Source organism: Argentina anserina, chromosome 3 (assembly GCF_933775445.1).
Source record: "Argentina anserina chromosome 3, drPotAnse1.1, whole genome shotgun sequence".
Classification (NCBI taxonomy): Eukaryota; Viridiplantae; Streptophyta; class Magnoliopsida; order Rosales; family Rosaceae; genus Argentina; species Argentina anserina.
In genome coordinates this window covers 14,211,073-14,223,623 of record NC_065874.1, presented here as the reverse complement: position 1 = coordinate 14,223,623, position 12,551 = coordinate 14,211,073, and the positions used below count along the sequence as shown (strand labels likewise).

Below are 12,551 nucleotides of genomic sequence, written 5' to 3'. Positions count from 1 at the left end.
GACATGTGTGGGTCTAGACTCCCCCTAAAGTCTACCCCTTCCTATGACTCTTACTTTGATCAAGAGAGTTCAGAAAGCTTTCGCATTCCTATATCTTTTACATGTTTCTCAAACGTAACTTTAGGCAATGACTTGGTGAATAGATCTGCCACATTCTCCTCAGATTTAACTTGGTTTACTTGAATCTTGAGGATAGCTTGTTGTTGCTGATTGTAGAAAAATTTTGGAGATATATGTTTCGTATTGTCACCCTTGATATAACCTAGCTTCATCTGTTCGATGCAAGCTGCATTATCTTCATAAATGCACGTAGGCTCTTCAGTGGTAGAACTTAAACCACTAGTTCCTCGAATATGAGTAATGATGGACCTTAACCATACGCACTCACGAACCGCCTCATGTAGAGCAATAATATCTGAGTGGTTCGAAGAGGTAGCCACAAGGGTTTGCTTGGTTGATCTCCAAGATATTGTCGTTTTTCCAATAGTGAATACATAACCAGTTTGGGAATGGCCTTTATGTGGGTCAGAAAGATACCCAGCATCAGCGAAACCAACCAAAATATTATTTGGGGTTTCAGAGTAGGGGATAGTAATTTTGTCATCGACCTTTTCTTTAAGAACTGCAATTCCATTCGCGGATCATCCTGTCTTACTATAAGGAAAGAATAAACCCAAGTCAATGGTTCCTTTTAGGTATCGAAATATGTTCTTGACACCACTCCAATGACGCTGCGTAGGCGCTGAGCTAAATCTAGCTAACAAGTTCACTGAGAATGCAATATCTTGTCGAGTACATTGGGCCAAGTACAATAATGCGCCTATTACACTTAGGTAGGGAGTTTCAGCTCCTAATACCTCTTCGTCATCTTCTAGTGGGCGAAACGGATCTTTCTTTACATCCAAACTTCGACCGATCATGGGAGTGCTAACAGGGTGCATTTTGTCCATGTTAAATCGCTTGAGCATCTTTTGGACATATGCAGACTGGTGGATTAGAATTCCACAAGCTTGGTGCTCTAGCTCAAGGCCTAGACAAAACCGAGTTTTCCCAAGATCTTTCATCTCAAATTCGGATTTCAAATAGCTCGTGGTTTCTCTTATTTCATCAAGAGTACCTATTATGTTCATGTCATCAACATATACAGCTACAATAGCAAATCCGGAACTTGTTTTCTTTATAAATACGCAGGGGCACAATTCATTATTCTTATATCCTTTCCCAATCAAGTAGTCACTTAGACGGGTATACCACATCCGCCCAGATTGCTTTAGTCCGTAAAGTGAGCGTTTCAACCTGATTGCAAACGCACTCTGTGGTTTAGAGTCACTTGATTTGGGCAATTGAAGGCCATCATGCACTTTCATATATATCTCTGAATCTAGATCCCCATAGAGATATGCTGTAACCACATCCATAAGCTGCATGTCCAGTCCTTCAGAAACTACCAAACTAACAAGGTAGCGAAACGTTATGACGTCCATTACGGGAGAGTATGTCTCCTCGTAGTCAATTCTAGGGCGTTGTGAGAAACCTTGTGCCATAAGGCGAGCCTTGTACCTTAGGACTTCGTTCTTCTCATTACACATTCTGACAAAAACCCATTTATGTCCTACAGGCTTTACACTTGCTGGGGTTAGCACTACCGGACCAAATACCTGTCTTTTTTCCAGTGAATCTAATTCTACCTGGATTGCGTCTTTCCATTTAGGCCAATCTGCTCTTTGTTGACATTCTACAACAGAGCGTGGTTCGATATCATCATGCTCTATTATTTCATGAGCAACGTTATATGCAAATGCATCATCAATGTGTATGGAAGATCTTTCCATCAACTCATGTGCACTCTCATAATTCATTGAGATTTCTTTGTTCTCTGGAATCATACCAAACATCGGAGCGTCCTCCAGTAATGATTCATGGACATAACTATAATCAGAGATAATCTCATGAGAGGGATTCTCCACATCGATGATTTATGGATCTAGTTGTGCCTTAGTCGCCCTTTTCTTCCTTGGGTGAGTATCAGTAGAAACCAAGTGACCTCCCCTTCTTCCTTTGAGGAGCCACGGCCTCAACCACACCTCCACTAAGTGTGGTTGTAGTGCCTCCTACTACGGCACCATGCCCTTTTTTAGGGATTTCTAACCTTGCAGGCACATTTGCAGCTGGTATATGTGATCTTGTCACTTTAGCGATATCAGAAAACGCATCAAGCATCGAATCTGCTACGTTCTGAAGATTGATTATTCTTTTCACTTCACTTTCACATTGTGGAGTGTGGGGATGAAAATGAGATTGAGTGGGGACAAACCATGACAATTCCTGTCGTTCCCTTTGAAAATCTTTTTTCTTATCTCCCCCTAACGACGGGAAGACTGTCTCATCAAAGTGACAATCCGCAAATCTAGCGGTAAAACGATCGCCTGTCAAAGGTTCCAAATAGCAAATAATTGTTGGGGATTCATATCCAACATAAATACCTACTCGTCTCTGGGGACCCTTTTTTGTGCGCTGTGGGAGTGCAATAGGCACATATACAGCACAACCAAATATGCGTAAGTGTGAAATGTCAAGCTCATATCCAGTAACCAACTGGTACGCAGAAAATGGTTGGCTAGCAGTAGGTCTGAAACAAATAAGCAAGGCTGCGAGCAATATTGCATAACCCCATGCACTTATAGGTAAATTGGTGCGCATAATAAGTGCCCTAGCCACCATTTGTAATCTTTTGATGGTGGCTTTAGCGAGACCATTTTGTGTATGCACATGGGGAACAAGATGCTCTACATCGATCCCAATAGACATGCAATAATCATCAAATGATTTTGATGTAAACTCTCCAGCGTTATCAAGCATTATAGACTTAATAGGGTGATCAGGGTGGTGAGCCCTTAAACGAATAATCTGTGCTAGAAGTTTTGCAAATGCAGCGTTTCGTGTGGACAATAATGCAACAAGTGACCAGCGAGTTGAAGCATCTACCATAACCATAAAATACTTAAATGGCCCGCATTCTGGATGAATAGGTCCACAAATATCACCTTGTATCCTTTCTAAGAATGGAATATTTTGTTTAGTATCTTTAGCATAGGAAGGTCTCGATCCTGTTTTTTCCAAAGAACAGGCTTGGCAAAATGACTGATGTGCCTTGGAAATAGTCATTGAGGGAGAGGGAGGGAACACTTCTATTACTTTAGAAGGTAATGACTGCATTGGAGCAGTGTAACGAGCACTGTGCATCGTATTTGGTTGCTGTCCCATTTTATTTTTCCCTCGAAAGAAAGGATGTCCGTGTGAATTCTTTAAAATACGGACCATCATGTCCCGACCAGGATTGTCCTAATCGGTCATGCCAAAGCCTGTATAAGTTAGTGTCCCAAATTTCATCATTGGTGACAGCATAGGATTCAATAATCCGAATGGTAGTAAGATATAGTCCATTGTCTTGACTCTTCATCTTCTCTAAAACGCGTGTCCGTCCACATTCAAGAGAAGTAAGACACAAATATTCACTTCCATTCTCACAATAAGTGTTCAGATGATAACCGTTGGTGCGAATATCTTTGAAGCTTAACAAGGTTCGAGGGGCTCTAGGTGCATATAGAGCATTGGTGATTTTTAACAATGTGCCATTTGGCAAGAAAAATTGGGCAGTTCCTCGCCCTTTTATTATTTGGTCTGATCCAGTCATAGTAGACAAACATGAATTATAAAGAATTAATTCAACAAATAATTGTCGATTCTTTAATATAGTGTGGGTAGTCGCACAATCTGCTAAGCACTCTATTTCTCCTCGATTCATTCCTACAATTAAATTTTGATATGATCATTAAATATATATCTCATATGCAGTATAGTCTTCTAGTGTAGGTCGAATGATATACTTTTCATTCCAAATTTTTTTTTATGGATGTATTGCTTTACATCATTAATAGTGCTATTTCCGAACCATGTATAATAATTTTAAAAACTTGAGCAACCTCAAATACTTCAGAATAAAATCTGAAACTTTATTAATAATCCAACGGTAATCAAAATAAGTCTCATACATAGAAATCCAATTTCAACAAATCATTATTGAAAAAATAAACTTTAAGACCAAACCAATAGTTTAATTAAAATAAGGCATTACGCCTTCACACTCAACTTGGAAATAAATGAAAAAGATTAATCAAAATCTGGAGTATCGCTTGACTTGGTAGGGTCCATCTTGCCATTAAAGTCCGAGATTGTGAGGTTGACATTAGGTTCAGGACCTTCTTCCTCTATATAGTGAGCCTCTTGTTCTCTAGACTCTCTATACCTCTTGTAATTGGCTGCGACTCTGTTACTTGTCTGGCAGTTCTTATACCAATGAGCAGTGTCTCCACACCTATAGCAAGGTTCATTACCAACTCTTTCCCTTTTTGCTTGGGGGTTTTTCGGTGCCTTTTGCACTTTGTGACCACTAGGTCCAGTGCCACCATGGCCACTAGAACCTGCACCACCATCTCTGCGCCATACATTAGGAGGACGTCAACGGCCCATTCCACGGCCCATACTACGGCCTCCATATCCTTTTCCACGTGGGGTATTGCCCCCACGTGTGTAAGGGTCAGCACGTCCAATCCCCTTTACTTTAGGGTTCTTTCCATCCTTCACCTTGCCATAGTTAGCCTCGGGAATTTTCTTTGTCCCAATAGGTCTGACATTATTGTTCAAAATAACTTGATCATGACGCTCAGATACTTGCAACATAGAGATCAGTTTATGGAAGGTAGTGATTCTTTTGTTGTCATACTCCAACCTACACTGGTTTGCTAGTATAAGGGCCGAAGTAGGGAAAGTGGATAGAGTTTTCTAGATCATATCATCTTCTGTGAGTTCCTTGCCACAGAAATTGAGACGTGCTTTCAGGCGCAACATATCACTTTTGAAGTCATTAACCCTTTTGTAGTCAAGTAAGCGGATTTCATTCCACTGGACAGTTATATCTGGGAGTAAAGTGTCATGAATATTCCCAAAACGTCCCTTTAGGTCATCCCACATTTCTTTGGGTGCTTTCAACTGAAGGTACTCTCATACCAAGCTTTGATCAATATGCCGTCTCAAGAACATTAGGGCATTGGCTTTGGATTTTGCCGACGGTTCATCTTTTTTGTCGGTGGGAGGATAAATGGTGGTTGTGTAGTCTTTTCCCACAAACGTGGTTTCAACATCAGAAACCCAACGATGGTACTCAATTCCTTCTGAGTCCAAAATGGCGAATTCGGGTCGAGTTTGGTCAACCATCTACAAAAACAAGAGTAAATGTTTATTAATTTCCAAGAGTGTGCATTGGATTTCGAGACCAAATTTCATGGTGGTCACATATTGTTTTTCTATGCTTTTTGTGAAATGCTTTATCACATAGTTACATTATAAAACTTTGTAAAGCGCATGATTTTCATTATCATGAAAATAATATATAAATCGCGCTAAAATAATAATATTGATGTTAAGAACCTATGAAACATGCATGTATTTAATTATTAAGCACGTTATAAAGTATAACACATTGATCAAATATGCCACAATCGTAAAAATAAAAATGAAATAAAATAAAATAATAATGGCAAAAATTTTACCATGCATAATTGAAAACATTACAATATAGCATATCCGCATGTAGTAAACCCGACAAACAAATCATCTTGTAGACATGCGTATTTACGTACTTTAAAATAAATAACACATGGTAAAAAAAAACAAACAAAAATTGTAAAAAAAAAAAACTAACCTTGATTTACCAGAATGGTAAATATTTCAGTTTTTTTTTCTTTTCGAAACGGGTCGCGGGTCGGGGTTCGCGGGTCGTGGGGCGCGGGTTGCAGGTCGTAGGTCGCGGGTCGCGGGTCGCCGGGCGGAGATCGCAGATCGCGAATCGGAGATCGCGGATCGGAGCGTCGCCGATCTTGCTTGCGGCGTGTATCCTGTCGCGTCGGAGATATGTGATCGGTGATCTGGAGGCGATGTCGCGGCCGGGAAGAGAGGCTAGCGCGCGGCGGGAGCGGGAGGCGAGTCGTTCTGATCTGGGCTGCTGGTCTTGCCGATCATAGGCGAGCGGTTGGTCACGCCGATCGAGGTGCATGTGCTACTAGGGAGCGGCGACAGGGAGGGAGCGGCGACGAGGAGGGAGCGGCCACGAGGAGGGAGCGGCCACGGGGGGGGGGAAAACTAGGGTTTTCAATTTTTTTTTTTTTGTGTGTTTTGGCCAGAATTCTCAGAGGAAAGCTAACGTGCTGATAACGTGTTGTAGGGAAAATGGAATGGTCTACTCGTATTATTACGAACCCCTTTATATAGGGGAAATATTACATGGAAAGATATCAATCAGTTTAATGGCAATGAATAAGAATTGTCCGTTACATAATTCATATCCATAATTAACTATATATTAAATACTGATTGCTCAATTGCCTCCGTCAGTTACTTTGACGAGGGCACACTAATAAGGAAATAATGTTTTTCCTTTAACATTTACCAATTTATTATGAATTTAGAAAACGAGTGGAAGAGTGATCGAATTAATTCGAGAAGATATTTTGTGTGATTATTATGCATTTTTCGAGTTGTATATAATAAATGAAGTAGAGTAGGAAATAAATTCATAGTATGATTTGATATATCAAATTAGATAATTGGCATTTTAGGAAAAATTTGGAGGCGAAATAGTATTTTAGGTATCTATAAAAGCAAAATGGAAGTCTACTGAGTAATAAGTTCTAAATAACGTTTTTAGATATATGAATAGAAACTCCCATTAATTAATAATAAGAAAGAGTGAAAGACAAATAGTTGAATTACCTAATTAAGTAATTCATATGAACAACATGCTAATTTTTCAACTATACAGCAACTTCGTGTTACATTTTCTCCACTGTTTCCATTACATTTTAGTAACCTTGATGGTTCGACATTTGAAGTTGAAGACAAATGCTTGAAAGTTCGAACTGAGAGCTCACTAGCTCGGACACCGCATGGATGAAGAAGATAGAGAATGGTAAACTACTACTCTCAAATGGAATTTGCTTTTGTAAGCTTATAATTAATTATCCAAACATTTAACCTAGAGATTTTATGTAATCATTGATGATTATTAGCCAAGCCAATATTGTATATTTGGAACCAAGCTGGGATTTAGGCTAATGTTATCATGATTCCAGAGCGTAGGGTTAATTATCGAAACCTTAACCTAGCTGATTTGGAGATCCTATGGTCTTACATATCTTCATAAACATGTTAATTTCTCGGGTTTTCAAATGCTTTTCAACAACTTTGTGTTATTTCAACCTACTAGAAGAAATTTATGTAATGTTGATGCAGTACTGACTACCAATGTTTTCAAAGGCGACGCTGAGTAGGCTAATGTTATCATGATTCCAGAGCGTAGGGTTAATTATCGAAACCTTAACCTAGCTGATTTGGAGATCCTATGGTCTTACATATCTTCATAAACATGTTAATTTCTCGGGTTTTCAAATGCTTTTCAACAACTTTGTGTTATTTCAACCTACTAGAAGAAATTTATGTAATGTTGATGCAGTACTGACTACCAATGTTTTCAAAGGCGACGCCTCAGCGTCGCCGGTGCGAGTTTTGGTGCGGGACGACCGAAAAACGCCTCGCTTGTCCAAACCAGGGCGAGCTGCTGGAAAGGCGAAGCAAAAACCGTCAGGACGGTCTGATGCTGCGGGAGGCGGAAGATTTTCTGGGTTTTCTTCTTTCCTTTGGTCAAACCGACGTCTTTGACTAGCTTTTTTTGTCATTGGAACGAAAAGCCAATGATTTCCTTTGGTCAAACCAACTTGTAATCAAACCAACGCCCTTCCAAAATCTATGGAGGCCATCATGTAGAGGAAGAATGCCAAAGCAGTGAATCAGGGTGGACAATGTACCTCGGCTCTCGCTTAGATGGCGAAAACAATCATCAAGATCACAGTGATGATGATTACCAGGATGGAAGAAAACATGGATATGATCACAAGGATGACAGTGATGATTCCATGGTTTCTAATGCTTCTTCTGGTCCAAGTACCCATCAGAGGTCCAGATCAGATTATATTGGAAAGCAAGAAAAGAAGGCAAAGACCAAGAAACAAAGTACATCAGGAGCTGCAAGGATGAGAAGGGAGTACAGAAAAGCAACTGAGAAGAAGGCGAAGATCATAACCTCAAAAGCTAAGTAGCTAGATCACTCTGAGTACTAGCACTTCAGAAACTATGGAGATCATGTTTGGAAAAAGTAGGCAACTAATTAAATGTTCTTCTAAGTTCTTCAATCTTCATCTAGCTAGTTCATATATAGTTATTTTGGTTTGTGGCAAGGTGGGTACATACATGATCACTTAATGCTTTGGAGTGCAGTTTATTTTGACGGTATGGTTTAGTTGTCAAGGTTTTTGTTGTAAGAACATTTAGTATATATAAATATTTTTCTTGAAAAAAAAACGCCTTTGCAGCTTCTCAATCATATTTTTAATAAAAATACCATTTATATATATTTAATTAAATTTTTTTATTTTAACCTATATATATATATTCATATCTTATTTATAAACGGCTTGTGAGGCTTCCTCGCCTTCGTTCATGTACCTTCAAAGATAAAAAGCAGTACGTTAAAGGGGTAAAAAAAACCAATCTTTGTCCAAAACTTAGGCTCTGGTTGCACAATTGCAAATTTGCAATGCACCAGTCCCCTAAAACCCCCAACAAGAAGACAAAAACTCTCTCTGCTCTCTCTTTTCATTTGTCCTAAAACCCTCTCCCTCTCTATTTTCCCATCTCACATACTCAGTCTTGGTGCTGAGATTCTGTTGACACCATGAATGAAGTGAAAGAACTTGTCATGGTTTCACCAACAGGAGAAGACCCATCTCATGAAAAACCCTTCCTTTCCAAACCCATTCTCCCTTGTTCCTCCATTGATGAACCCTTCAAGCTCTCTCAGGGTTTTATTTCCCTCCCAGTCCCATTCAGTTTTGACCCAAAAGGCTGGCCTTTAAAGCTTCATTTCACCGGATGGCGTCTTGACCACTATGATTTGCAGACATGGGTTGAACACTTGGCCCCTGTTCACCAATCTACATGGAAGAAAGCTGGTATCTTTAAAGCCATTTTGAACTCCACTTACAAAATCAAAAGGAATATGGATTTGGTTTGTGGGTTGGCTGAGAAATGGTGCTGTGAGACCAACACCTTTGTGTTCCCTTGGGGTGAAGCAACAATCACATTGGAGGATATTACGGTTTTGGGAGGCTTTTCTGTTTTGGGTGACTCCATTTTCAGTCCTCTTGAAAGCCGAGAGTTGAGAGAAGTAAAAGCCATGCTTGAGAAAGAGCGAATGGGAATTTGCGATTACTCTGTTGGGTGTAGGACTGTTACCACAAAAGCATGGATGGAGAAGTTCATGAAGAGTGGGAGTGAACTGGAGCATGAAGCATTCCTTGTGTTTTGGCTGTCTACATATGTTTTCAACAATACTTCAAATAGCTCAGTCAATGAGGCTGTTTTCTCCACTGCGATACGTTTAGCTAGGGGAATTCAAGTTGTGCTAGCAGATACTGTTCTTGCCCAGGTTTATAAGGATTTGAGTGTGCTGAGAATGAAAATTGCAGCTTTGAGTGGATTAAAGGATGTGAATGAAATTGTAGAAGTCACAGTTATGTCACCATTTCATTTAGTTCAGGTTTGGGCATGGGAAAGGTTTGTGGAACTTAGGCCAAAGTCCAATGTTATATGCAGTGGGGAGCCGAGATTGGCTCGATGGGATGATGTGGACTGTTTGAATGTTGGAGATATGAGGAGGGTTTTATATTCTGCAGGTCAAGGTTTCGTATGGCGCCCTTACGCCATGGACATCAAGAACTATGTCTTTCCTGTATACAATTTTGAAATCGAAAAGTGGGTGTTGGTTGGTCCAGACTTTGATGATGAACATGGACTAATGTCATTTGCCATGTTTTTGAGTGTGGCCAAGTTAATTGGATTTGGTACCAAACAGAATTACTTCCCTCATCGAGTGGCTATGCAATTTGGATTTAATCAAGACCTCCAATGCTCTTGTTCTGCTGGATACACCATTATTTTGGAGAATGGCAAGTGGTACATTGACTACATTCCACCCAAGGTTTCTGAGGCAGATGATATGAGATACGTGAAATGGGGGAAAGAATCGGTGTCACACGAAAAACAGAAGGAGAAGGAAAAGGAGAAGAATGTAACCATTCGTACAATCTTTTTGTTAAGATCTCCTTTTGCTTTATTTCTTTTGTGTTTGGGAATGGGTTTTCTTTCTTCTCATAATGGGTTTTATGCACATTACAATTCATAGTGTCTCCATATATGGAAAAGCAGGTTTCTAATGGTTCGAACTTTTTTTTTGGCTAATAAAATGGTTCGAACTTAGGATCACATTATTATGCAATATAGAGCAGATTCGTAAAAGCCTAAAAGGAAATCAAAATGTATTGAATTATAGTGGAATTCCGTGTGTGCACAAATTAACATTGTGACTTTTGTGATGACTGAAACTTCTCAAGTCTTCTTCTTATTCTGTCTCCACCATGCATATTGGTACATTTAAAGACAAGCTGGGCAACTATAAGGAAATGTGGATGTCAGATTACACACAACCAAATTCACAAATTGAAGAGCTCTGTTATAATAATGAGTGGGCAATTTTCATACACATTTTCATAGTACACGTACTTTATAGTTTAAATTAATGTCTTCCGGATCATCTTATCGGAGGTTCTTCAACCCACCTTGTGAACCTTCACTTGACAGTTCTAATAACAGAGCGTGCAACCCACACACTGTTAGTTATTGCTTGGACCAAGAACTGTGAAAAACAACTGCAAAAATTACTAATGTCTTTCATGCCTATCCCTTTACAGAAACACAGCCAACCCGTCTCCCATCTCTTCCTTACAAGTCCTTCAAGGCCTTAATGTCTTTCATTGCCTTGTTTTGTCAGATCAATGATACCCGTCATGGTCGTTGCCGGATCCTGTTTACGCAGAATTCCACATGAAGACTCATCTTAAGTCGGGTCGACGGGTCATGAGTTGTTCATCCTTTCGTGGGTGGAGTCAAAGAATGATTTCATCCTTTCGTCTTCGCTTAGTTGTTCATGAGTTCATCTTCTTCACTTTATTGAAGAGAGAAGATACGGCTGGCGATGTGCAAAGAATGTAGAAGATAGAAGGGCAAAACAAAAAAACTACATGTTACAATTTGGTGTGTGCAAGCCTAGGATTAGAAATGAATTTTACCAATAGCCAGTTGACAACTCATGTACATGAAGGAATTCAGTGTACTTTTGGTAGGCAGGATTGATGTGAGTTACTCACAAATTAATACTTGTGTTACTCTCACGTGGGTATGGTTACCTAACACTAATCTGAGTCATGTTTGATGGGGAGGACTGTATAAGGAGGCACTACTCCCTACTATCAATATCTGTGTTTAGACCAAAGATGAATCAATATCAATATGATTCTGCACCCAAATTATCAGAACCCAAAGATGAATCCGTTTCTAGTTTTATTATGTAATCAACTAAAATTAATTTTTGCAACTAAATTCTTAATTACCCTTAGGTCTCCCTACATGATTTGGGTTCATCCTTCTTCATAAATCCCACAACCTCTATAATCAAAGCTTCTTCTTCCCAGATTAAAACCAAATTTGAAACCCTACATAAATTCCACAACCTTCATAAATAAAACCTGAAACTCATTCTCTGAAAATCGAGTATAAACGTTTTGGTTACCGAATTGATATATATATAGAGAGAGAGAGAGAGAGAGAGAGAGAGAGAGAGACCCAGACCCAATTTGCAATTTCTAAATTCAAATCCCAAAATCGACTTTTAATTACATATTTATTAAGAAAGAAAGAAAGAAAGAAGAGAGACAGTGAGAGGAGGAGGAGGATGAAAAAGATGGTGGTAACGTGGGAGATCGACGTTCTGGAGAATTTGACTGTAAAAAGTGAGAAATGAAGAGATAAACCAGAGGGGTACTATCTTGGAGTCTCAGAAATGAGCACCCACGATAACACAACTTTGTGAGGCTGAGTGCAGGGACCTAGTGCTAGCTTGTGCCATTTATCCTAATACATGTTCACACCAAATGTATGACAAATTATTAGTACCTCTTATATAAGGCAATACCACTTAGTACTGTCAAACAAACATGCACTCAGTGTACCCAATTCTATAGTACATCTCCTGAGGACGAATAATGAGCTCACAATATGCCACGTAAGTAATAGTTGAGTATAGATAATTTTTAAAACCTTAAAAATCTTGTGAAATTCATAGTAAATAGTTTCGGCTCTCGAAAAATTCCCAAAAAAACTTCAATCCCTCACTCTCATAAACTCTATCCACCAACATAATTTTTTTTTTTTTGCATATTTACATCCATGTGATAAGGTTGCCTTAGAAGAGATATAAGAATAAATAGCATTGATTAACCTGAATCATCATATCTCACCATACTTCCATCTCAGCCCTACATTTT

The 12,551-nt window shown here is 39.3% G+C and overlaps 2 protein-coding genes across 2 annotated transcripts; one reads left to right on the top strand and one right to left on the bottom strand.

Annotated features, from left to right (window-relative positions):
* Positions 1 to 4,170: 4,170 nt before the first annotated feature.
* LOC126787120 (uncharacterized) lies at positions 4,171 to 4,740 on the bottom strand. The gene is made up of 2 exons (XM_050513049.1): positions 4,545 to 4,740; positions 4,171 to 4,481 (listed from the first exon to the last, which is right to left on the bottom strand). The coding sequence occupies exons 1-2, from the start codon at positions 4,738 to 4,740 to the stop codon at positions 4,171 to 4,173; spliced, it is 507 nt and encodes a 168-aa protein (XP_050369006.1).
* Positions 4,741 to 8,845: 4,105 nt separating this feature from the next.
* LOC126787118 (uncharacterized) lies at positions 8,846 to 10,354 on the top strand. Its single transcript, XM_050513048.1, has one exon. The coding sequence runs from the start codon at positions 8,846 to 8,848 to the stop codon at positions 10,352 to 10,354; it is 1,509 nt and encodes a 502-aa protein (XP_050369005.1).
* The last annotated feature ends 2,197 nt before the right edge of the window (positions 10,355 to 12,551 follow it).